General features: G+C 36.3%; 1 protein-coding gene across 1 annotated transcript; it reads left to right on the top strand.

Moving 5' to 3' along the window:
- Positions 1-26,138, top strand: LOC146735599 (Na(+)/dicarboxylate cotransporter 3-like). Its single transcript, XM_085505935.1, has 13 exons — positions 1-18; positions 293-558; positions 3,912-4,056; positions 4,833-4,933; positions 5,040-5,225; positions 6,712-6,831; positions 7,267-7,383; positions 7,722-7,826; positions 8,302-8,390; positions 8,583-8,695; positions 9,321-9,482; positions 22,432-22,569; positions 25,980-26,138. The coding sequence occupies exons 1-13, from the start codon at positions 1-3 to the stop codon at positions 26,136-26,138; spliced, it is 1,719 nt and encodes a 572-aa protein (XP_085362061.1).

Genomic DNA, 26,138 nt, shown 5'->3' with positions numbered 1-26,138 from the left:
ATGTCAACGCACCGGATTGTAAGTCATTATGCAGCACAAACAGTTGCTAACAATAGGACATCAGTTTAATACATGTTTTTATTATTATTAGGTACAACCAAAAATCAACAGACTGTGCAAATATGCTTGAAATATCCACACTATTAAAATAAAAACAAATCATCAAAATCGTCAAAATAATGTCCGCTTAAAGTCCTTGACAATTTTTCTTTTTCTCTGATTATGCAAATATCTATTGAGATGTTTGAAAATGAACATTTAAAATGTACTTAATTTCCAACTTTTTTTTAAGCCAGCGAAATGTTCGTATGTGTTGCTGTTAATGTCCTTCTACTGGATGTTCCAACCTATCCCAATCTGCATAACTGGATTCATCCCGCTGGTGATGTTACCGATTATGGGTATCGCGCCTATGGAGGACGTATGTTTGAATTACATCACAGAAAGCATCATTTTACTCATTTCGGCTATTATAGTCTCATCAGCTGTTGAACAATACAACTTGCATCGTAGGCTTGCGCTACGTACGCTACTGTTTGCAGGATCGGAACCGAAGCGGTAAGTTAAATGACCAAGAAAAATGCTAACCGCCGATCTTCTATTATTAAATTATTGCATGTAAATCAGCACATATTTACCTAGAGATATATACTGTAACTAGATTTTAAAAATTTGAAAATTATATATCATTGATATGTATAAGTATTTCAATTACATCATTGTGTTACTTTAAGATATAACTGAGTCTTTATTATTGAATTTTAAAATGTTGCTTTGTCATGATCATCATTCACATGGCATATATCAACATTTACTTAGATGAGTGATAGCCCATATGACAGTTGATAGCATCAGACGACCCTGTTTTTGTTCATCAATAGTATTTCAATTTTTCACATCACCATGGTTACATAGTAAACGTGATCAAGAAACACAATGTGAAGAGAACTTAATTTCTGTGACTCTCTCTCTCTCAAAGTAATATCAGAGTTATTTTACATCGAAAGTCTATTTTGTGTGTTTATAAAACCTCTGCAGATTGGTCATATAAAAACTATACTGTAGTGTGTGGGATGTCTACCTTCGTGAGATCAGTTTCATATAGACACATGCTTATAGCAATTAAACACTTGTCCAGTGGTATAGTTGTGGGCACATCGTCGTGTGTCCGATTAGTCTGTTGTTTTTCTCAATTGTTGTATTTGATGGGTCAAAAACACATGAACACAAGCAATCTGATTAAAATCCGTAAAATTGTACAGTGTGTATTTTATTTTATATATTTTACTTATTATTTTTTTATGTTTTTTACGTGAATCGGTATATTTTTTACTATCGCCACATACATCTCAAACAATACCTATGTACGAGGTTCATACGCGACCTCCTCTGGTTTAGTCAACGAATCACATACCTTCTTCTATAGCGCACCTGATGACGTCACCGGTCAGAATCAGGTCACATACACACTCAAATAAAATGGCGGATTATACCCACGTTAGCGATGAAAACGATGGGGAAAAATGCGGTTTTTCGGTAAGTAAATCATTGTCATATGCACCAAAAGTCATGATCTGTGAGTTTCATGTTAATATTGTGGCTTAAATGGTTCCAGTTTAGGTCTTTTTTGTGTAGTTATTCCGGGAGTGGCGATTTCTTTCCACCATTTCGACCAAAAACTGGTATCTTTTTTCAGTCGCTTGCCCCATGAGACGGGTAATATTTTGTTAACGATCAGGCCAAAAATCGTCTACGGTATTGAAGCCGCAGCTGTGAATATCAAAATTGTGTACAATAACTCTTCATTTAGATAATTGAGTTGATTTGGACTAGAATAAAATAGTTTTCATTCGGAAAACATTACAATTGACCAGAAAATTGTGTTGCTTCAATATTTTGCATATGCGCCGGTGACCGTTATACAATTTAAAATCATTTTGCGTTGTTTACTATAGCTGATTACAGTCTTCTAATCATAATGATTTATTTAATTTTTGGTTCCATTCTAGATGAATTTGCCCAGTGTTTGATATAAAGTTGAAGCGATGACTCAATAAACGAACGTTGGCTGGCGAAGATGCATCAGAAACTGTGCACTTTAGTTGGAAATAAAAAAAATCAATATAATAACAAAATTGTAAAATGCTGCGATATCTCTTTTGTAAATAAAAATACACTAGTAATTTTCTATTAATGGTTCATGCAAGTTAATTTATTGAGCTTTACATGAATTGGTAGGCAAAACATACTGTACTATTGTCTGGTGGTAGTGTGGGATATCTAAATAAAACAGTTTAATGACGAGATTATAAATTCCCACGGATAATCAAAGGGCAACAAAAAATTTCGAAAAAATGCATGGGAGAAACAAAGTATCACCAACACCGATGAGAACATGAAGTATTGCCAAACTGCAAAAGGTATATGCTTCTCAAACTTTAACAATTTGAGGTGTGAGTGACAGTAATAGTACGGAAGTCTATCTAAATGTTGCTGAAAATTCCACTATCCGAGATTCCTTCACTAATGAATGTGACTTTAGGGGAACTTTGGTTAATGTCCACGTGTGATTGTGTTCGATCGAGCCTTTTATTTTTTTCAATGTGTTTGTGCAAGGCGGCAGTTCCAGACATTGATTGTCACTATTGTCTCTCCTGACTTTTTTTGTAAGTGCTAGTGTTGACATTTCCTGTTTGGGACTACATGTCAGGACTGTGTGACCATCTCCCTATCAAATGGCAATTTGAATGCGCTATCCTGGCGTCAACCCGGCTCGGTCGAACACAAGCACCCCCAAAGTCGCATTCGTCAGTGAATGAATCTCTACGAGTGGAATTGGCCTTCCCATTGAGTCTGTGGCACACTCAACCAAGGTAAAGGTCGACTTTTTGATGTTAGCCTAAGGTGGGATTTGAACTTGGGTCTACCGACAACCACTATGCTACCAGTGACCTGGCCTGGTTGATAGCGCATTACAATTGCTATTTGATAGAGAGATGGCCAGACAGCCCTGTCATGTAGTCCCAAACATGAATATGACTTCTGTGGCAAAATGCACTATGTGTCAGCACTGGCACTTGCAATTTTCACATACAAATGAAAGTAAGACGAGACAACAGTGAAATTCAATGTCTGGAACTGTTGCCTTGCACAAAACATTTAAAACAATGTTACTGAAAATCAAATACGCAATAGCTGCATTCTAATAAATTTATGCCAATGAAATTTAAAATCGTAGAAACCACCTCCATCATACCCCCAACAAATAATTTATGCTAGACAGGGCTTCGCGATCGGCAGTCAACCGCACATTTGGACCGCCGAAGCAATGACTATCTAATGTTTTGTGCAACTTACACGAGAATATGGTCAAAAAATTGACAGTAAAAATAAAAATCAAATAAATTGTCCGTGGCAGTACACAACAGAACATGATTTTGTAGCTTTCAAAGACAAATGAAAAAATTAACCTAACCTTTTCCTTTTCCGGGCATTTCCCCTGGCCAAACTTTGATTGAGATGATTATCTTCAAAATGAAACCCATGCGACGCAACACGATCTTTTTTCTTGTACATTGGAATTGTTTGTTAACTATTTTTTCATGTGAGTACGCCGTCGGCCAATATAAAAGGCTAGCTGTTATTGGCCGTAGCTTATACGAGATTTGAACTGATTTATATAGGTAAATTAAATTAAATTAAATTAAATTACGACGTTGACTGAATGCACAATTGACCCAAGTGTTGAAACACACGTTTACTCACATGTCAACTGTATGATGTATACAAAAACAACTACTCACGTATTTATATCGCCGTTGAGTAGGATCATAACTACCATCAATGTTGGGTTCATACCCATGTCAGACCTAATTGTATTTGTCCTCTGACTTTTCATGTTTATATTCAAGGTTATTATTGTCTCTGATGATCACCGCAGCGTTCTTGTCAATGTGGATTATGAATATGGCTGTTTATGCAATGCTATTTCCAATAGTACAAGTGTTGGTAGAGGAGCTCGAAAAACAATCCCGCCAGGACCACAGTAACGCAACGGTAAGGGTAAAGGTCATACAAATGTGTCAGGTTATTAATATACTTACACTGCACGCAGGACTGTTTTCAATATATTAAGAGAACGTTGGCGGCGCTCGTTGATTAGAACAAATGTATTTCTGTCTACTCACTTTATATGATAAACAACAAATCCCCATAGTAATCAAATAGGTCATTGCAATGAAACATAATCTTTGAAATCGTGATATCTTGCCATTTTGGTTGATAAAGATTTACTATAGAACATGATCTACCATGACGAATGAAAGAAAAATGAGTATTGTATGTTATTTATTTTAATCCGCTCATTCTTCGTTGGTTTGTCCACACATTTTAAATATCCGAAATATTGTAATTGTATTTGTAATTCAATAAGCAAATAATAAAAAAAAAATGGTAAACAACTTTCTATATTTTTTTCCAAACATCAAAAACAAATGTAACCAATGTTTCATATTTAGAGTCGGTCATTTTGAGGAATGGGTTTCTTTTAAAATGCCTACAATTAATACACCATTAACAATGATTACTTGATTTTATTGTTGTTAGTCTGTGATTAGATTTACTATAATGTCTCATAAAAATGTGAAAAACATAGCTTGTAAACCTTCACATCAAAGTATTTCGTCTAAAAATCACACGTGAGATCCCAATATGTGTACAGCTTCAACGCAAACACGTACACCCACTGGCCAAGCATATATCGCTTGATTGGCTGTTACATGACATCAACTATAATTACTAAATCCAAAGTGTTATACACTCTCAATATTTAGGGTATGGTCAACAGTGCTTATGAGCAAGAGCTTCATAAAAATGGAAAAGTAACTCGTGACGAGAATGCAATCGAAATGTCTGCCGTAATTGAGGAGAATTGGTAAGACTTTTCTTGCTGTCATAGTGTGTATTTATCAGTTTGTCAAGCCAGTAAGAGGGGATAGTAAACTTGTTATTTCCAAATGATTATTTTAATGTCCCTTCAGTACTGAAATGGGCGAACATCAGCCGAAAAACTCGTACCCTGGTGACGTAACAAGAAATGGTACAAATGGGCCTTCACATTTGATGATGTGTTTTAATTTGGGATTGGTTCAGGCACTGATAATTGGCGGAGTCGGGACATTAGTTGGAACGTATATACCATTGGCATTGGTTCAAAACCTGGAGACGTGAGTGAGCTCTAAATTTAAATTAGCTTCATTTGATTTCACTTGATAAGGATACGTCATTGACAAACACGTATTGGCCGTCATACATGATAGATTGACTTTGTAGAAAAAATGATAATAATCATACACAGGCAAATGATATGCATCTACAGTCCCGATAATTATTGGTCACAATTGGCAATGAAGAATGTAGTTCCAACACAAACACACAAACATGGCGTCAACAATGTCATAGTTTAACATGTTTACTCACATTGATGCATTGTTCGTTGCAGCGCCACAGTGCGGTTGTACATCATGTATTTTGTCATTGTGAAAATTGGAACTGCTTGTTTTGTTTGGTGGCGCTCTAACCCAGGCAGAACAAATTGTGCTTATTTTTTCAACTCTAATTAAATCCAAATAAATAGGTAACATAGATGTATGTAAAAATGGTTTGTGATATTTAAGTGCTGTTATAATCAGCTTACATCGATTTCATTATGGTATGATTTAATATATAAATGCTCAAACAATTTCAGGGGATACTGAGATCAAGAATTTATACCATCAAATTGTTTATATTCTATTTATGAACAAAAATAAAATAAATTCGTGTTTGGTGTCGCAGAATAATACATGATAGTGCACGTCGAGCATTGACCAATTCACCACGTGAACATAAACCGGAACTGATAAGCAGTAAGTAACACATACCAAAACAACATCAATTTAATTCATAAAAAATACATTTGACAAAATAGATAAAAAACACTTACATAAACTAATTTAAATATACATTTATGATCTCATCAACTCGAATTCACTGTATTGGTTTTTAACTTTGTATGTGCGTATTGTAACAGTTATTATAATAAAATAATAATATACAACACACCAGCCCATAATGCGCAAAAGCTTACAAAATATACTTGAGTCCATTATGCCTTGGAGGGTAGTTCATTATTGTTATTATTTTGTAGCGTTGTCAATACCAGTGGTGCCACTAAAAGCAAGCAACAGAACAAATACATCTCTCTATACTCAAGCTCTGCAAACATACTCTCACTTCGCTTTTCACATTTGCTTGGATAAATCACATAATACCAACCTTAGTTCATCTACACGATTGGGAGGCAACGACCAGGACAGTTGCACCAGTCATGGAATTTAGAAATGCGCGTTTTAGATGGTAGGCTGCAACCGATCGCGATATAGCGTACGTGCAGAGCAGACAACGATTGCGTTACAGCATTATCTGATTTAGATATTGGAATCCGTTGTTACTGGCAATGGACCTGTTCATTTGATGCCTATTTTATTATTAAATGTACGTTTCGCTTCTTTTTAAATGAACTCTCCTTTATGCGTTTGTGAAAGATACAGTTTATACATATCCTTGGTACGGGGCATTGATGCTGAATAATCTGCTGCAATGACGTCGTGAAATGTATTGTTATTGATAATGCTATAATATAATTACTGGTACATCCAAACGTCCTTGCAGATATTATGGCCCAAGTGCGAAGCCGAATTTTGGCGAGTGGATGGTATATGCAATACCAACGCAGATAGTATGCTTGGCTCTTGCCTGGACCTGGTTGTCAACCTATTTTTTGAATTTAGGGTGAGTATTAACTAGTATTGTTTACATTTATATATCAAAACGAAGTTCGATGAGACGGCGTACTGTCTGGGTGCATGCATTTAGGTATCATCGTAATAACGTTATTACTATACAGCTTTCCCTTCTAAGAATACATGGTGTGAATGCCGAAATCCAAAAAAATTAAAACAGTATCAGTGAACTTCGTTGTGTGGAGTCCGGTCAAACCCTGGCTGGTGGCAGCCAGAATTTGTTTTGGTTATTAATAAAATCATTCCATATTTGGAATTCGCATTTCCTTATATGATAGGATGAAAATAGCTTATGACGTTACGGTGACAGATAATAATAACTTTTTATTTCGCATAATTTCCTTAGCCCAAATGTGATATGGAACTAGTAAATTGCAAAATATAATAATGCATACAATCACGAAATCGTTTTCTTACTTTCTAGTCAATCTATATTACTTTGTTTTTCTGGTCGAAGTAACTGTCTTAAAAAGAAGCAGGCAGAAGAAGGTGGTATTGTGGATGTATTACGCAAACAATATGACGAACTTGGCGCTATTAAGTACACACATTTATTATAAATCTCGTTTTTGAAACACATTTATTGTTATATATCAATCGTGATACAATCTATTCCAGAACGTTTGTTAAGTGTGTCTGCTATAACTAACATGGACAATTAGCATAACTAAACAACATTTTTTTCGTCCTCAACGGTATTAGAGTAGTGTATGTTAATATAGTTAATATAGTAGTCACACGTTTCTGCGATATTAAACAATTGCTTTGGATGTGCATTTAGATTATGTTTAATGCTAGAGCATCTGAAATGGGTGAAGGAGAATTATTATAACGCTTTCGAACTTTAATTCCGTAATATATATATATATATATATTCAGGTGGTCAGAAATAGTGGTTATCTTCATTTTTGTTGTGCTGATAGTTATGTGGCTTTTTGAAGACCCCAAGTTTGTGACGGGTTGGAGATCATGGTTCAAATCAGGGTGAGATAAATATGCGATGAGTAATCCTGTGAAAGTAGAATAAATAAATGAGCTCTGTAACTGAAAATGAAAGCCGTTTGATTATTCATCTAACTAAAAATTAAAGCCGTTCGATATTTCTGAAAAAAACAAACACAAAAACAAACTAACAAAAGAACAAGTCACTGTGTATTATATCTCAACTAAATGGATGCTGATACATGGCGACCAAAGGCTTGACATATCTAAGACATATGGATTGACTAATTAATTACAAACTCCCACATTTCCCAACAATCTGATGACCGACGATGTGTGAGGTTTCTTCATTATGATGATAAAGATCATCATCATCATGAAACAAACAATCACAATTGAACAAAAAGTAAATCATATTTAGTTTATATCCAGCACTAACGTTTATGTCATAAATATCATATTAGTGCCACACAACTACGTGCTACTTTCTAGTTGCTTTAAATTTTGTTTTATCTAGTTTTGTAAAAAGCAGTACTTTCACGGTTGCTGTTACCATTCTATGTTTTATCATCCCAAACAAAAGACCATCACTGCCGCGTTGCACTCGTGAGTAAACACTGTATTTATAATATATAGAAAGGCATATTTTTTATTAGTGACGAAATATAAAGGCGTCTAGATATTGTATTTATCTTTGATATTTGCTAATGTTTTACTGAAATTGACAATATAACAATATTCACTATTAACGATGAGTGCTCATTTAAAAGCAATAACTTTCTTATCTTTATGTTGAAGGCGATATTGAGAAATTTGAACCGCTGCTAAACTGGCAATACGTAGTAAGTCGAGTACCCTGGGATATTGTATTTTTAGCTGGAGGAGGACTCTCGATTACAGTAGGCATCAAGGTAAATGTGTAGTATAATTATTAAATCATTAGAGTGTAAATTGTGTCATTCCTAATGTGTGCGCTGTTATTTTAGATCAGAAGGAGCTTTGAACATATCTACGTCTTTCGATTGGAGATGACATTTTTGACTTTACTTTACTTTAATTTAATTCATAAATTGTGATGAGGACATTACTACGATGTTTGAATCAATATCACATTCGTATATATACCCATGTGTTCTTATGACTGTTGTTGGTAAATACAGAACAGTGCGTAACACAACATCAGTAGGGCGGTAAGCGTTGAACTCCAAACATACATTTGAATTTGTAAATATTTTCAGTTTTGTGGATAATGTGGTTTGACAAAATTGTTAATTAGTAATTACCTTCAAACTTTCTCTCGAGTTGCCAATCATGCACATACACACCATCTACATTCCATTAATTAGTGCAGAATATGGTGTCTTCGAGTGTATAGTATTATACAGTGCAATATATGCGGCACTGATGTTAGGATTGAATGTGGATTGTTTTATAAAACTGTTTATACATTTTGTTGATAATTTTTTAGATCACTAATGTAACGTTGTGTTTCATTTCAACGGCAAGTGACTTTCATATCTTTATAACTCTTCTCAGGAATCTGGTCTTGACCTGTTGATAGCTGACAAGTTAGATGTTTTGAACTCATGGGACCCGTGGATAGTGTTGCTGATCACTACCGCTATGGGTGCCCTGCTGACCGAATTTTTAAGTGGTGCAGTGTACTTGAGCATTATTCTACCTATTGTTTACGTAACGGTAAAAACTATTTTATTCTGAACGTAAGGTTAAATATGTGAGTGTTGCATTAACACATATACTAATTGTGATGAGGTATCCGTTATATATATATATATATATATATATATATATATATATATATATATATCAGTTCTTTTTATTTAGATCATGGCAATTTTTTGGTCAGAGCGCCCTCTAGTTTTGTGGAGAATCATGTTCATTTGGAATGCTCTGATTGGATGGAAGTTCAAGCCTAGCAAGGTGTGATAGAATTGGCCTGTTATGTTCAGATTCAAATAAGCATGAACCACTAATTTGACAGGGAAGTGATACTTATAATGCAGCAAGCTGTTCTAATTGCTGTTGTGGTAGAGTTTTTCTATTTTCCTGTCAAATGCATTTATTGGTCCACTGAAAAATGAAAATAATGTTCCCTGTAACTTAGACTCTTATTGATCAAGGCATTTTAAAAATCATGGGTGTTAACTCCCCTCAAGTTATGACCCGTTGTCCCCTACAGAATAATGGTTGCATCTAATATTAAAATAAAGATGGCGGAGTATAGCGTTGATTCATCTCGTTCTACTCTGGATTACTTGGAGTCAATAAAGATCCTAGAAAGTTAGTATTTATATGCCTGTGTGTTTTTTGTTTGTTTGTTTTTTCACTGTCTTTGACTTTCCCAGTATGTTTGTTGCTGTTGACAACAATTCAGTCCTCTGCCAGGCTTCAGTCAATGTTTTTCTTCACTACCTACCCAACTCCTCGTCGGGCACTATGTAGCTGGTGTGGTATATTTATCACAGACAGTAGGGCAATTGTCACATTTAGTGCTCCAAGAAAATATTCTCTGTCCATGTGTATTTATATAAATAGATGCAGTTTCTTTGGCTTGAATAACGATCACTGGCTTCGTACATACAGGTATACTGGTTTACCTGTTTCTAGTTGAAATATAGCCAATCTTATTAACCAAGACAGTTGGACATTTGCCACATGTCACAACACTCATTTCCAAGTGCCATAGCTTGAAACAAGTAGTCAAATCTGATATTGGCTGGAGCTTTAGTTTATATGGACATGGTAAATGGCAAACTAGATGGTCAGAAAGTAATAAAAATAATCACAGCTTTACTCCACCCACCCCACTATGAAGTAAAAGGCTGTTTATAAGGCCATGTATGATGGTTTCATTTTTCTTATGGAAAACAATTTTAATTAAAAACTTCTATGCTCCTGTACCCAACCGTGGGGGTTCATCACACTAAACAACAGGTGTCACTATTACTAAGATAAATGTACTTTTTTTTCATTAAAATTACTGAATGCTTATACATATGTACTAAAACGTTAGTTAACATTTAATATCAGGCAATGCATTGGTTCATTACCCTGGCTACGTGTTAAAATGGTTATGAATTCATTTTGGATAAGTACGTACGTAACCGACCAATCTTGGACTTTATTTCAATATGTTGGTCAGGGTTCTGACCCTGTGTATTTTTCGGTGGGTACCGTTTAATTTCATTACCCTGGCTACGTGTTAAAATGGTTATGAATTCACTCTGGATAAGTACGTACATAACCGACCAATCTTGGACTTTATTTCAATATGTTGGTCAGGGTTCTGACCCTGTGTATTTTTCGGTGGGTACCGTTTAATTTCACCACCCTGGCTACGTGTTAAAATGGGTATGAATTCATTTTGGATAAGTACGTACATAACCGACCAATCTTGGACTTTATTTCAATGTGTTGGTCAGGGTTCAGACCCTGTGTATTTTTCGGTGGGTACCGTTTAATTTCATTACCCTGGCTACGTGTTAAAATGGTTATGAATTCATTTTGGATAAGTACGTACATAACCGACCAATCTTGGACTTTATTTCAATATGTTGGTCAGGGTTCAGACCCTGTGTATTTTTCGGTGGGTACCGTTTAATTTCATTACCCTGGCTACGTGTTAAAATGGGTCTGAAGTCACTCTGGATAAGTACGTACGTAACCGACCAATCTTGGACTTTAATTCAATGTGTTGGTCAGGGTTCTGACCCTGTGTATTTTTCGGTGGGTACCGTTTAATTTCATTACCCTGGCTACGTGTTAAAATGGTTATGAATTCACTCTGGATAAGTACGTACATAACCGACCAATCTTGGACTTTATTTCAATATGTTGGTCAGGGTTCTGACCCTGTGTATTTTTCGGTGGGTACCGTTTAATTTCATTACCCTGGCTACGTGTTAAAATGGTTATGAATTCACTCTGGATAAGTACGTACATAACCGACCAATCTTGGACTTTATTTTGCATGCAGGTAAGGTACACCTACAGACATAACTGTGGACATTCAGTTCTTTTTATTTAGATCATGGCAATTTTTTGGTCAGAGCGCCCTCTAGTTTTGTGGAGAATCATGTTCATTTGGAATGCTCTGATTGGATGGAAGTTCAAGCCTAGCAAGGTGTGATAGAATTGGCCTGTTATGTTCAGATTCAAATAAGCATGAACCACTAATTTGACAGGGAAGTGATACTTATAATGCAGCAAGCTGTTCTAATTGCTGTTGTGGTAGAGTTTTTCTATTTTCCTGTCAAATGCATTTATTGGTCCACTGAAAAATGAAAATAATGTTCCCTGTAACTTAGACTCTTATTGATCAAGGCATTTTAAAAATCATGGGTGTTAACTCCCCTCAAGTTATGACCCGTTGTCCCCTACAGAATAATGGTTGCATCTAATATTAAAATAAAGATGGCGGAGTATAGCGTTGATTCATCTCGTTCTACTCTGGATTACTTGGAGTCAATAAAGATCCTAGAAAGTTAGTATTTATATGCCTGTGTGTTTTTTGTTTGTTTGTTTTTTCACTGTCTTTGACTTTCCCAGTATGTTTGTTGCTGTTGACAACAATTCAGTCCTCTGCCAGGCTTCAGTCAATGTTTTTCTTCACTACCTACCCAACTCCTCGTCGGGCACTATGTAGCTGGTGTGGTATATTTATCACAGACAGTAGGGCAATTGTCACATTTAGTGCTCCAAGAAAATATTCTCTGTCCATGTGTATTTATATAAATAGATGCAGTTTCTTTGGCTTGAATAACGATCACTGGCTTCGTACATACAGGTATACTGGTTTACCTGTTTCTAGTTGAAATATAGCCAATCTTATTAACCAAGACAGTTGGACATTTGCCACATGTCACAACACTCATTTCCAAGTGCCATAGCTTGAAACAAGTAGTCAAATCTGATATTGGCTGGAGCTTTAGTTTATATGGACATGGTAAATGGCAAACTAGATGGTCAGAAAGTAATAAAAATAATCACAGCTTTACTCCACCCACCCCACTATGAAGTAAAAGGCTGTTTATAAGGCCATGTATGATGGTTTCATTTTTCTTATGGAAAACAATTTTAATTAAAAACTTCTATGCTCCTGTACCCAACCGTGGGGGTTCATCACACTAAACAACAGGTGTCACTATTACTAAGATAAATGTACTTTTTTTTCATTAAAATTACTGAATGCTTATACATATGTACTAAAACGTTAGTTAACATTTAATATCAGGCAATGCATTGGTTCATTACCCTGGCTACGTGTTAAAATGGGTCTGAAGTCACTCTGGATAAGTACGTACATAACCGACCAATCTTGGACTTTATTTCAATATGTTGGTCAGGGTTCTGACCCTGTGTATTTTTCGGTGGGTACCGTTTAATTTCATTACCCTGGCTACGTGTTAAAATGGGTCTGAAGTCACTCTGGATAAGTACGTACGTAACCGACCAATCTTGGACTTTAATTCAATGTGTTGGTCAGGGTTCTGACCCTGTGTATTTTTCGGTGGGTACCGTTTAATTTCACTACCCTGGCTACGTGTTAAAATGGTTATGAATTCATTTTGGATAAGTACGTACATAACCGACCAATCTTGGACTTTATTTCAATATGTTGGTCAGGGTTCAGACCCTGTGTATTTTTCGGTGGGTACCGTTTAATTTCATTACCCTGGCTACGTGTTAAAATGGTTATGAATTCATTTTGGATAAGTACGTACATAACCGACCAATCTTGGACTTTATTTCAATGTGTTGGTCAGGGTTCTGACCCTGTGTATTTTTCGGTGGGTACCGTTTAATTTCACCACCCTGGCTACGTGTTAAAATGGGTATGAATTCATTTTGGATAAGTACGTACATAACCGACCAATCTTGGACTTTATTTCAATGTGTTGGTCAGGGTTCTGACCCTGTGTATTTTTCGGTGGGTACCGTTTAATTTCATTACCCTGGCTACGTGTTAAAATGGGTCTGAAGTCACTCTGGATAAGTACGTACGTAACCGACCAATCTTGGACTTTAATTCAATGTGTTGGTCAGGGTTCTGACCCTGTGTATTTTTCGGTGGGTACCGTTTAATTTCATTACCCTGGCTACGTGTTAAAATGGGTCTGAAGTCACTCTGGATAAGTACGTACGTAACCGACCAATCTTGGACTTTAATTCAATGTGTTGGTCAGGGTTCTGACCCTGTGTATTTTTCGGTGGGTACCGTTTAATTTCATTACCCTGGCTACGTGTTAAAATGGTTATGAATTCACTCTGGATAAGTACGTACATAACCGACCAATCTTGGACTTTATTTCAATATGTTGGTCAGGGTTCTGACCCTGTGTATTTTTCGGTGGGTACCGTTTAATTTCATTACCCTGGCTACGTGTTAAAATGGTTATGAATTCACTCTGGATAAGTACGTACATAACCGACCAATCTTGGACTTTATTTCAATATGTTGGTCAGGGTTCTGACCCTGTGTATTTTTCGGTGGGTACCGTTTAATTTCATTACCCTGGCTACGTGTTAAAATGGTTATGAATTCACTCTGGATAAGTACGTACATAACCGACCAATCTTGGACTTTATTTTGCATGCAGGTAAGGTACACCTACAGACATAACTGTGGACATTCAGTTCTTTTTATTTAGATCATGGCAATTTTTTGGTCAGAGCGCCCTCTAGTTTTGTGGAGAATCATGTTCATTTGGAATGCTCTGATTGGATGGAAGTTCAAGCCTAGCAAGGTGTGATAGAATTGGCCTGTTATGTTCAGATTCAAATAAGCATGAACCACTAATTTGACAGGGAAGTGATACTTATAATGCAGCAAGCTGTTCTAATTGCTGTTGTGGTAGAGTTTTTCTATTTTCCTGTCAAATGCATTTATTGGTCCACTGAAAAATGAAAATAATGTTCCCTGTAACTTAGACTCTTATTGATCAAGGCATTTTAAAAATCATGGGTGTTAACTCCCCTCAAGTTATGACCCGTTGTCCCCTACAGAATAATGGTTGCATCTAATATTAAAATAAAGATGGCGGAGTATAGCGTTGATTCATCTCGTTCTACTCTGGATTACTTGGAGTCAATAAAGATCCTAGAAAGTTAGTATTTATATGCCTGTGTGTTTTTTGTTTGTTTGTTTTTTCACTGTCTTTGACTTTCCCAGTATGTTTGTTGCTGTTGACAACAATTCAGTCCTCTGCCAGGCTTCAGTCAATGTTTTTCTTCACTACCTACCCAACTCCTCGTCGGGCACTATGTAGCTGGTGTGGTATATTTATCACAGACAGTAGGGCAATTGTCACATTTAGTGCTCCAAGAAAATATTCTCTGTCCATGTGTATTTATATAAATAGATGCAGTTTCTTTGGCTTGAATAACGATCACTGGCTTCGTACATACAGGTATACTGGTTTACCTGTTTCTAGTTGAAATATAGCCAATCTTATTAACCAAGACAGTTGGACATTTGCCACATGTCACAACACTCATTTCCAAGTGCCATAGCTTGAAACAAGTAGTCAAATCTGATATTGGCTGGAGCTTTAGTTTATATGGACATGGTAAATGGCAAACTAGATGGTCAGAAAGTAATAAAAATAATCACAGCTTTACTCCACCCACCCCACTATGAAGTAAAAGGCTGTTTATAAGGCCATGTATGATGGTTTCATTTTTCTTATGGAAAACAATTTTAATTAAAAACTTCTATGCTCCTGTACCCAACCGTGGGGGTTCATCACACTAAACAACAGGTGTCACTATTACTAAGATAAATGTACTTTTTTTTCATTAAAATTACTGAATGCTTATACATATGTACTAAAACGTTAGTTAACATTTAATATCAGGCAATGCATTGGTTCATTACCCTGGCTACGTGTTAAAATGGTTATGAATTCATTTTGGATAAGTACGTACGTAACCGACCAATCTTGGACTTTATTTCAATATGTTGGTCAGGGTTCTGACCCTGTGTATTTTTCGGTGGGTACCGTTTAATTTCATTACCCTGGCTACGTGTTAAAATGGTTATGAATTCACTCTGGATAAGTACGTACATAACCGACCAATCTTGGACTTTATTTCAATATGTTGGTCAGGGTTCTGACCCTGTGTATTTTTCGGTGGGTACCGTTTAATTTCACCACCCTGGCTACGTGTTAAAATGGGTATGAATTCATTTTGGATAAGTACGTACATAACCGACCAATCTTGGACTTTATTTCAATGTGTTGGTCAGGGTTCAGACCCTGTGTATTTTTCGGTGGGTACCGTTTAATTTCATTACCCTGGCTACGTGTTAAAATGGTTATGAATTCATTTTGGATAAGTACGTACATAACCGACCAATCTTGGACTTTATTTCAATATGTTGGTCAGGGTTCAGACCCTGTGTATTTTTCGGTGGGTACCGTTTAATTTCATTACCCTGGCTACGTGTTAAAATGGGTCTGAAGTCACTCTGGATAAGTACGTACGTAACCGACCAATCTTGGACTTTAATTCAATGTGTTGGTCAGGGTTCTGACCCTGTGTATTTTTCGGTGGGTACCGTTTAATTTCATTACCCTGGCTACGTGTTAAAATGGTTATGAATTCACTCTGGATAAGTACGTACATAACCGACCAATCTTGGACTTTATTTCAATATGTTGGTCAGGGTTCTGACCCTGTGTATTTTTCGGTGGGTACCGTTTAATTTCATTACCCTGGCTACGTGTTAAAATGGTTATGAATTCACTCTGGATAAGTACGTACATAACCGACCAATCTTGGACTTTATTTTGCATGCAGGTAAGGTACACCTACAGACATAACTGTGGACATTCAGTTCTTTTTATTTAGATCATGGCAATTTTTTGGTCAGAGCGCCCTCTAGTTTTGTGGAGAATCATGTTCATTTGGAATGCTCTGATTGGATGGAAGTTCAAGCCTAGCAAGGTGTGATAGAATTGGCCTGTTATGTTCAGATTCAAATAAGCATGAACCACTAATTTGACAGGGAAGTGATACTTATAATGCAGCAAGCTGTTCTAATTGCTGTTGTGGTAGAGTTTTTCTATTTTCCTGTCAAATGCATTTATTGGTCCACTGAAAAATGAAAATAATGTTCCCTGTAACTTAGACTCTTATTGATCAAGGCATTTTAAAAATCATGGGTGTTAACTCCCCTCAAGTTATGACCCGTTGTCCCCTACAGAATAATGGTTGCATCTAATATTAAAATAAAGATGGCGGAGTATAGCGTTGATTCATCTCGTTCTACTCTGGATTACTTGGAGTCAATAAAGATCCTAGAAAGTTAGTATTTATATGCCTGTGTGTTTTTTGTTTGTTTGTTTTTTCACTGTCTTTGACTTTCCCAGTATGTTTGTTGCTGTTGACAACAATTCAGTCCTCTGCCAGGCTTCAGTCAATGTTTTTCTTCACTACCTACCCAACTCCTCGTCGGGCACTATGTAGCTGGTGTGGTATATTTATCACAGACAGTAGGGCAATTGTCACATTTAGTGCTCCAAGAAAATATTCTCTGTCCATGTGTATTTATATAAATAGATGCAGTTTCTTTGGCTTGAATAACGATCACTGGCTTCGTACATACAGGTATACTGGTTTACCTGTTTCTAGTTGAAATATAGCCAATCTTATTAACCAAGACAGTTGGACATTTGCCACATGTCACAACACTCATTTCCAAGTGCCATAGCTTGAAACAAGTAGTCAAATCTGATATTGGCTGGAGCTTTAGTTTATATGGACATGGTAAATGGCAAACTAGATGGTCAGAAAGTAATAAAAATAATCACAGCTTTACTCCACCCACCCCACTATGAAGTAAAAGGCTGTTTATAAGGCCATGTATGATGGTTTCATTTTTCTTATGGAAAACAATTTTAATTAAAAACTTCTATGCTCCTGTACCCAACCGTGGGGGTTCATCACACTAAACAACAGGTGTCACTATTACTAAGATAAATGTACTTTTTTTTCATTAAAATTACTGAATGCTTATACATATGTACTAAAACGTTAGTTAACATTTAATATCAGGCAATGCATTGGTTCATTACCCTGGCTACGTGTTAAAATGGTTATGAATTCATTTTGGATAAGTACGTACGTAACCGACCAATCTTGGACTTTATTTCAATATGTTGGTCAGGGTTCTGACCCTGTGTATTTTTCGGTGGGTACCGTTTAATTTCATTACCCTGGCTACGTGTTAAAATGGTTATGAATTCACTCTGGATAAGTACGTACATAACCGACCAATCTTGGACTTTATTTCAATATGTTGGTCAGGGTTCTGACCCTGTGTATTTTTCGGTGGGTACCGTTTAATTTCACCACCCTGGCTACGTGTTAAAATGGGTATGAATTCATTTTGGATAAGTACGTACATAACCGACCAATCTTGGACTTTATTTCAATGTGTTGGTCAGGGTTCAGACCCTGTGTATTTTTCGGTGGGTACCGTTTAATTTCATTACCCTGGCTACGTGTTAAAATGGTTATGAATTCATTTTGGATAAGTACGTACATAACCGACCAATCTTGGACTTTATTTCAATATGTTGGTCAGGGTTCAGACCCTGTGTATTTTTCGGTGGGTACCGTTTAATTTCATTACCCTGGCTACGTGTTAAAATGGGTCTGAAGTCACTCTGGATAAGTACGTACGTAACCGACCAATCTTGGACTTTAATTCAATGTGTTGGTCAGGGTTCTGACCCTGTGTATTTTTCGGTGGGTACCGTTTAATTTCATTACCCTGGCTACGTGTTAAAATGGGTCTGAAGTCACTCTGGATAAGTACGTACGTAACCGACCAATCTTGGACTTTAATTCAATGTGTTGGTCAGGGTTCTGACCCTGTGTATTTTTCGGTGGGTACCGTTTAATTTCATTACCCTGGCTACGTGTTAAAATGGTTATGAATTCACTCTGGATAAGTACGTACATAACCGACCAATCTTGGACTTTATTTCAATATGTTGGTCAGGGTTCTGACCCTGTGTATTTTTCGGTGGGTACCGTTTAATTTCATTACCCTGGCTACGTGTTAAAATGGTTATGAATTCACTCTGGATAAGTACGTACATAACCGACCAATCTTGGACTTTATTTTGCATGCAGGTAAGGTACACCTACAGACATAACTGTGGACATTCAGTTCTTTTTATTTAGATCATGGCAATTTTTTGGTCAGAGCGCCCTCTAGTTTTGTGGAGAATCATGTTCATTTGGAATGCTCTGATTGGATGGAAGTTCAAGCCTAGCAAGGTGTGATAGAATTGGCCTGTTATGTTCAGATTCAAATAAGCATGAACCACTAATTTGACAGGGAAGTGATACTTATAATGCAGCAAGCTGTTCTAATTGCTGTTGTGGTAGAGTTTTTCTATTTTCCTGTCAAATGCATTTATTGGTCCACTGAAAAATGAAAATAATGTTCCCTGTAACTTAGACTCTTATTGATCAAGGCATTTTAAAAATCATGGGTGTTAACTCCCCTCAAGTTATGACCCGTTGTCCCCTACAGAATAATGGTTGCATCTAATATTAAAATAAAGATGGCGGAGTATAGCGTTGATTCATCTCGTTCTACTCTGGATTACTTGGAGTCAATAAAGATCCTAGAAAGTTAGTATTTATATGCCTGTGTGTTTTTTGTTTGTTTGTTTTTTCACTGTCTTTGACTTTCCCAGTATGTTTGTTGCTGTTGACAACAATTCAGTCCTCTGCCAGGCTTCAGTCAATGTTTTTCTTCACTACCTACCCAACTCCTCGTCGGGCACTATGTAGCTGGTGTGGTATATTTATCACAGACAGTAGGGCAATTGTCACATTTAGTGCTCCAAGAAAATATTCTCTGTCCATGTGTATTTATATAAATAGATGCAGTTTCTTTGGCTTGAATAACGATCACTGGCTTCGTACATACAGGTATACTGGTTTACCTGTTTCTAGTTGAAATATAGCCAATCTTATTAACCAAGACAGTTGGACATTTGCCACATGTCACAACACTCATTTCCAAGTGCCATAGCTTGAAACAAGTAGTCAAATCTGATATTGGCTGGAGCTTTAGTTTATATGGACATGGTAAATGGCAAACTAGATGGTCAGAAAGTAATAAAAATAATCACAGCTTTACTCCACCCACCCCACTATGAAGTAAAAGGCTGTTTATAAGGCCATGTATGATGGTTTCATTTTTCTTATGGAAAACAATTTTAATTAAAAACTTCTATGCTCCTGTACCCAACCGTGGGGGTTCATCACACTAAACAACAGGTGTCACTATTACTAAGATAAATGTACTTTTTTTTCATTAAAATTACTGAATGCTTATACATATGTACTAAAACGTTAGTTAACATTTAATATCAGGCAATGCATTGGTTCATTACCCTGGCTACGTGTTAAAATGGTTATGAATTCATTTTGGATAAGTACGTACGTAACCGACCAATCTTGGACTTTATTTCAATATGTTGGTCAGGGTTCTGACCCTGTGTATTTTTCGGTGGGTACCGTTTAATTTCATTACCCTGGCTACGTGTTAAAATGGTTATGAATTCACTCTGGATAAGTACGTACATAACCGACCAATCTTGGACTTTATTTCAATATGTTGGTCAGGGTTCTGACCCTGTGTATTTTTCGGTGGGTACCGTTTAATTTCACCACCCTGGCTACGTGTTAAAATGGGTATGAATTCATTTTGGATAAGTACGTACATAACCGACCAATCTTGGACTTTATTTCAATGTGTTGGTCAGGGTTCAGACCCTGTGTATTTTTCGGTGGGTACCGTTTAATTTCATTACCCTGGCTACGTGTTAAAATGGTTATGAATTCATTTTGGATAAGTACGTACATAACCGACCAATCTTGGACTTTATTTCAATATGTTGGTCAGGGTTCAGACCCTGTGTATTTTTCGGTGGGTACCGTTTAATTTCATTACCCTGGCTACGTGTTAAAATGGGTCTGAAGTCACTCTGGATAAGTACGTACGTAACCGACCAATCTTGGACTTTAATTCAATGTGTTGGTCAGGGTTCTGACCCTGTGTATTTTTCGGTGGGTACCGTTTAATTTCATTACCCTGGCTACGTGTTAAAATGGTTATGAATTCACTCTGGATAAGTACGTACATAACCGACCAATCTTGGACTTTATTTCAATATGTTGGTCAGGGTTCTGACCCTGTGTATTTTTCGGTGGGTACCGTTTAATTTCATTACCCTGGCTACGTGTTAAAATGGTTATGAATTCACTCTGGATAAGTACGTACATAACCGACCAATCTTGGACTTTATTTTGCATGCAGGTAAGGTACACCTACAGACATAACTGTGGACATTCAGTTCTTTTTATTTAGATCATGGCAATTTTTTGGTCAGAGCGCCCTCTAGTTTTGTGGAGAATCATGTTCATTTGGAATGCTCTGATTGGATGGAAGTTCAAGCCTAGCAAGGTGTGATAGAATTGGCCTGTTATGTTCAGATTCAAATAAGCATGAACCACTAATTTGACAGGGAAGTGATACTTATAATGCAGCAAGCTGTTCTAATTGCTGTTGTGGTAGAGTTTTTCTATTTTCCTGTCAAATGCATTTATTGGTCCACTGAAAAATGAAAATAATGTTCCCTGTAACTTAGACTCTTATTGATCAAGGCATTTTAAAAATCATGGGTGTTAACTCCCCTCAAGTTATGACCCGTTGTCCCCTACAGAATAATGGTTGCATCTAATATTAAAATAAAGATGGCGGAGTATAGCGTTGATTCATCTCGTTCTACTCTGGATTACTTGGAGTCAATAAAGATCCTAGAAAGTTAGTATTTATATGCCTGTGTGTTTTTTGTTTGTTTGTTTTTTCACTGTCTTTGACTTTCCCAGTATGTTTGTTGCTGTTGACAACAATTCAGTCCTCTGCCAGGCTTCAGTCAATGTTTTTCTTCACTACCTACCCAACTCCTCGTCGGGCACTATGTAGCTGGTGTGGTATATTTATCACAGACAGTAGGGCAATTGTCACATTTAGTGCTCCAAGAAAATATTCTCTGTCCATGTGTATTTATATAAATAGATGCAGTTTCTTTGGCTTGAATAACGATCACTGGCTTCGTACATACAGGTATACTGGTTTACCTGTTTCTAGTTGAAATATAGCCAATCTTATTAACCAAGACAGTTGGACATTTGCCACATGTCACAACACTCATTTCCAAGTGCCATAGCTTGAAACAAGTAGTCAAATCTGATATTGGCTGGAGCTTTAGTTTATATGGACATGGTAAATGGCAAACTAGATGGTCAGAAAGTAATAAAAATAATCACAGCTTTACTCCACCCACCCCACTATGAAGTAAAAGGCTGTTTATAAGGCCATGTATGATGGTTTCATTTTTCTTATGGAAAACAATTTTAATTAAAAACTTCTATGCTCCTGTACCCAACCGTGGGGGTTCATCACACTAAACAACAGGTGTCACTATTACTAAGATAAATGTACTTTTTTTTCATTAAAATTACTGATATATATATATATATATATATATATATATATATATATATATATTAATTTCATAATTGTATATCACAGGCACACGTGAAAGGAATTCATCCATATTATTTTGCGATACCAATAGCCCAAGCATCAAATCTGGCATTCTGTTTACCAGCAGCACATCCCTTGAACGCAATGCTAGTGTCGTTCAAAGTCGTCACAGTTCCCACCATGGTGTGTATTTTTTTTTTCTTTAAATCAGTGATATTTATGTCCATCTCCACAATTTCCCCTTTAAGGTATAAATTTAGATTCATGGGCACTCGTAACCCCGAAATGTAATATATGTTTGATATGAACAGTCTCGGTTTTGAAGTGTGCTGAAATTACCTTAAAAAGTGTGCAAAAAATAGCAATATCTTAATATAATTGACTGTTAAAACTGTTCACATATTAGGTTGCACCTGGTGAATGATTATACAAATTCGCCATAGAACTTTATATTTTTGTAAATTGTTCGTTGTTTATGTGCAAAAGACGTCCATGATTTTTTTTTTCTCTTGACATTATTTGTCAAAGATGCTGTACCTAATCAAGTATTCATCATTCTGGGTTATGAAACAATACGTAATGAAATACGTAATCTTGAATCTGTTTTTTGTGTGTGAAACATACCAATGACATAGTGTAATCATTTCAAATTTAACAGACTCAATCTTTTGGGTTAATTTAAATCTGAAACGCCTTACCAACTGAAAAAGCTAAGATAATGGCCATTTTAAAACATAAACAATCATGTGTAGCTTCGCGTTGTGATATGTGTTATTAACTATTGAAAAATGTTATGCACGAGGTGGATGCCAGACATTTAAACAGTCTGTCATCAACACTGTATATGTGTAAAATAAACAAATAATGTGTATCACCCAACGCTCACGAGCCTGTATCTATCCCAGTACTTAATATTTTCCTTTTTAATATCTATTATATTATACCAACTTCATTTCGGTAGCATTTTCGACACTCCCGGCATTTTTATAAAATAAGAAAGAGTCGTTTTCAAACGACGTGTAATGAGCATCGGCTGGTCGACACGGTGATCAGATGAAATGGACCCTGGAACCAGTATTTAATCTCTTATCACACACTCGCGCTCAGTACACAGAAACGCACAGAACATCAAGTTTAGATATCATCACAATCAAAAGAAGTTTATTTCTACAACGCAAGAAACTAGCAAATAATTAGAAATTGATAAAAACTGAACACGCTCAACGCTAAATTTACATATGAATAGCTGTGAATAAATTATCATCAGCAGAAATTACCGTTCTTATCGTTGTCGAATTTTCTATTTTGTGTTTGTTATGCTGACATTAATTGGTCCACTAAAGGTGCATTTATGGAACAAAGCAGATGCTGTATGTGTACTTTGATTGTGGGTATTAGAAATAGAAGCGGTGCCAGATTATGCGGGAGTTGGTCGGAAACAACAGCTTCGATCGCTACGGTCACTTCTCTATCAGAGGATTTGTTTTTATACCCCAAACTGCGAGACAGGATACTGGACATTCCTTGACTCTGATTATTTGTGAGTTTGTTGGTGTAAGACCAAAACACTAGCTTCGTTTTAAGGTTCCGTGAAATACATAATGTGTCTGGGTTCAACTCCTGCCGAATCGAACACAGTGCACGCAGTTGCGCTAACATAATGATGTGTATGAATTGTCAACAAATTTGCTGCTATCTAAATCCCTTTCATCACAGATCCCACTTTATTTTCACGAATACCAGACTGTATCAGTGGGTGTCACATTTACACGGGGCCCCTGCAACAACGCATTTTGAAATTTGGACAAATATATTTTGAAATGCTGCAACAGGACTAGCGCTGTGTACAGGTCTGTGAATGTGGAGGCGCTCCTATTCATCGGGACATTATCTGCGCCCCAATACACAGCCCTGTGAACGACCATAGGCATTTTCAAAAACACTGCACATGTCATACAAAATGTCTCATTTCGGGACGAATTCGTACCTCTTTCCACCAAAAGCAGCGTCGATCACCTTAACATACTGTAATGAACACTCGGTTGTTGAATTGATGTACTGTAGGGGAGTTTTGGATGTTAAAACAGACTATTTATTGCCCAAAATGCGTATACACGGTACTTAAGTATATAGAGACGCCATTTTGGTCACGCGAGATTGATCACGTGATAAAACTTTTTACTATGACGTCAGAGCTGAATGACGAAAACGTGTTTTCTATGAGGAAAATCAATATAAAACTTGTTTTACAAATAATTGTTGTGGTTTTTGACTAAAATGTTTACATTTTCAGTTATTTTCAAGAAAAAATACTTTAATTTTAAAAAGTAATATATTATTTTGTTATTCATCATGCTTGGCAGAAAAAGTATACTAAATCTTAATGATGGAGGTTATAGCTGCTACAGATGTGTCTCAAATATATACAGCTCAACACAACATCTGTGATCAAAGATGGATGGAGACTGCTCAGCATGATGTTTTTTTAAAATTAAAAATAAATAAAAATAAATTAAATTTTAGTTATAATACATCATTTATTTATGTTAATTTTCAAAACAAATACACAATAAATGAATAATAAATTCATGAAATATTTATTGAACAGTTGTATTCATGTTTCTTTATAGTGTTCGTTGAACGGGATTCAATGAAAGTACATGCAGATTTCTTTTTCGCGGCTGTGACGTCGAGAAAAAGTTGTATCACGTGATCACCGTTAATCAATTAAGTCACGCGTGATTCAAGATGGCTGCCATAGTTTGTTGACAAATGCGAGTTTGACGCCAAAACGTGAATTTTTCCACTTTATAATTTTCAAGACATGCGTAAGATACAAACCGAGTGTTCATTAAATGTTATTGAAACGATCGGTGTCATTTACTGATGGAGGATGGTTAAGTTTCTGAAAAAAAAATGTAATTTTCTATGCCACGTCTGCTGGGGATGTGGGGTTTTAGAAAATCATAGTGACCGTTCACATGGCTGTGTTGGGGTGGCGTAAGAAGCCCAATGTAAATATCACCCCTACACAGCCATGTACGCAGGGCTACAACAGGACAATTTTCGCCGCCGGTAGCATACATTTTAGCCTGTGTTTCGAAATCGTCAAGGTAAATTTCATTAAAATTTGCAAAACGTTTCTTTCTCTCCGTCTTGACGATATCTCCGAATTCTGCAAAAAAATCGTGCTCTGACAGCTCCCGAACATGATACACGGCCATGTCTATGTTGCAGACAACGAAAACATGTCGCTAAGAATAGCATGCAAAAATTGTAGGTTGTACAATTTTTTTTATTTAACCACTGCCAAAATAAAATATTTATATAATAATATCTTCATGCTATCAATATTACCCCAAAATTTACCTAATATGTAAATGCCATTCCCTTTATTTGTTTACGAATTGAACTTGTATTTATATTTTGGAGCATTATGTAGAACACCATAACTGTGCATTATGCTCTATTTAACCACGGCTTGCATAAATTAAAACAGTCTCCCAACCAATCACAATGATGCATTAATGGCAGTGACACACTGGTATAATATAATAATGTTTTAAAATTTACTTGTTTATTTCAACTTGTAGGCCAAGGTCGGACTGATGCTGAACTTTCTATGTCTCATTATTACAAATATATCTATGAACACATTTGGTTGGAAGTTCTTCGATATCGATACTGTGCCTGATTGGGCTGTAATCTACTCCGTCAATGCGACAACAACTGTGGCAGCGGTCACGGTGTGA

Source organism: Saccoglossus kowalevskii, chromosome 12, assembly GCF_978046115.1.
Source record: "Saccoglossus kowalevskii chromosome 12, keSacKowa6.1, whole genome shotgun sequence".
Lineage (NCBI taxonomy): Eukaryota > Metazoa > Hemichordata > Enteropneusta > Harrimaniidae > Saccoglossus > Saccoglossus kowalevskii.
The sequence above is the reverse complement of the archived record's forward strand: the minus strand, read 5'-3'. Positions and strand labels throughout refer to the sequence as shown.

What these genes read in the sequence shown, in the direction of transcription:
- LOC146735599 (XM_085505935.1), top strand. An exon ending in GCCGTAATTGAGGAGAATTG is followed by an intron (nt 4,934 to 5,039) that starts GTAAGACTTTTC and finishes ATGTCCCTTCAG; the next exon opens with TACTGAAATGGGCGAACATC. An exon ending in AGATCATGGTTCAAATCAGG is followed by an intron (nt 7,827 to 8,301) that starts GTGAGATAAATA and finishes TGTTTTATCTAG; the next exon opens with TTTTGTAAAAAGCAGTACTT.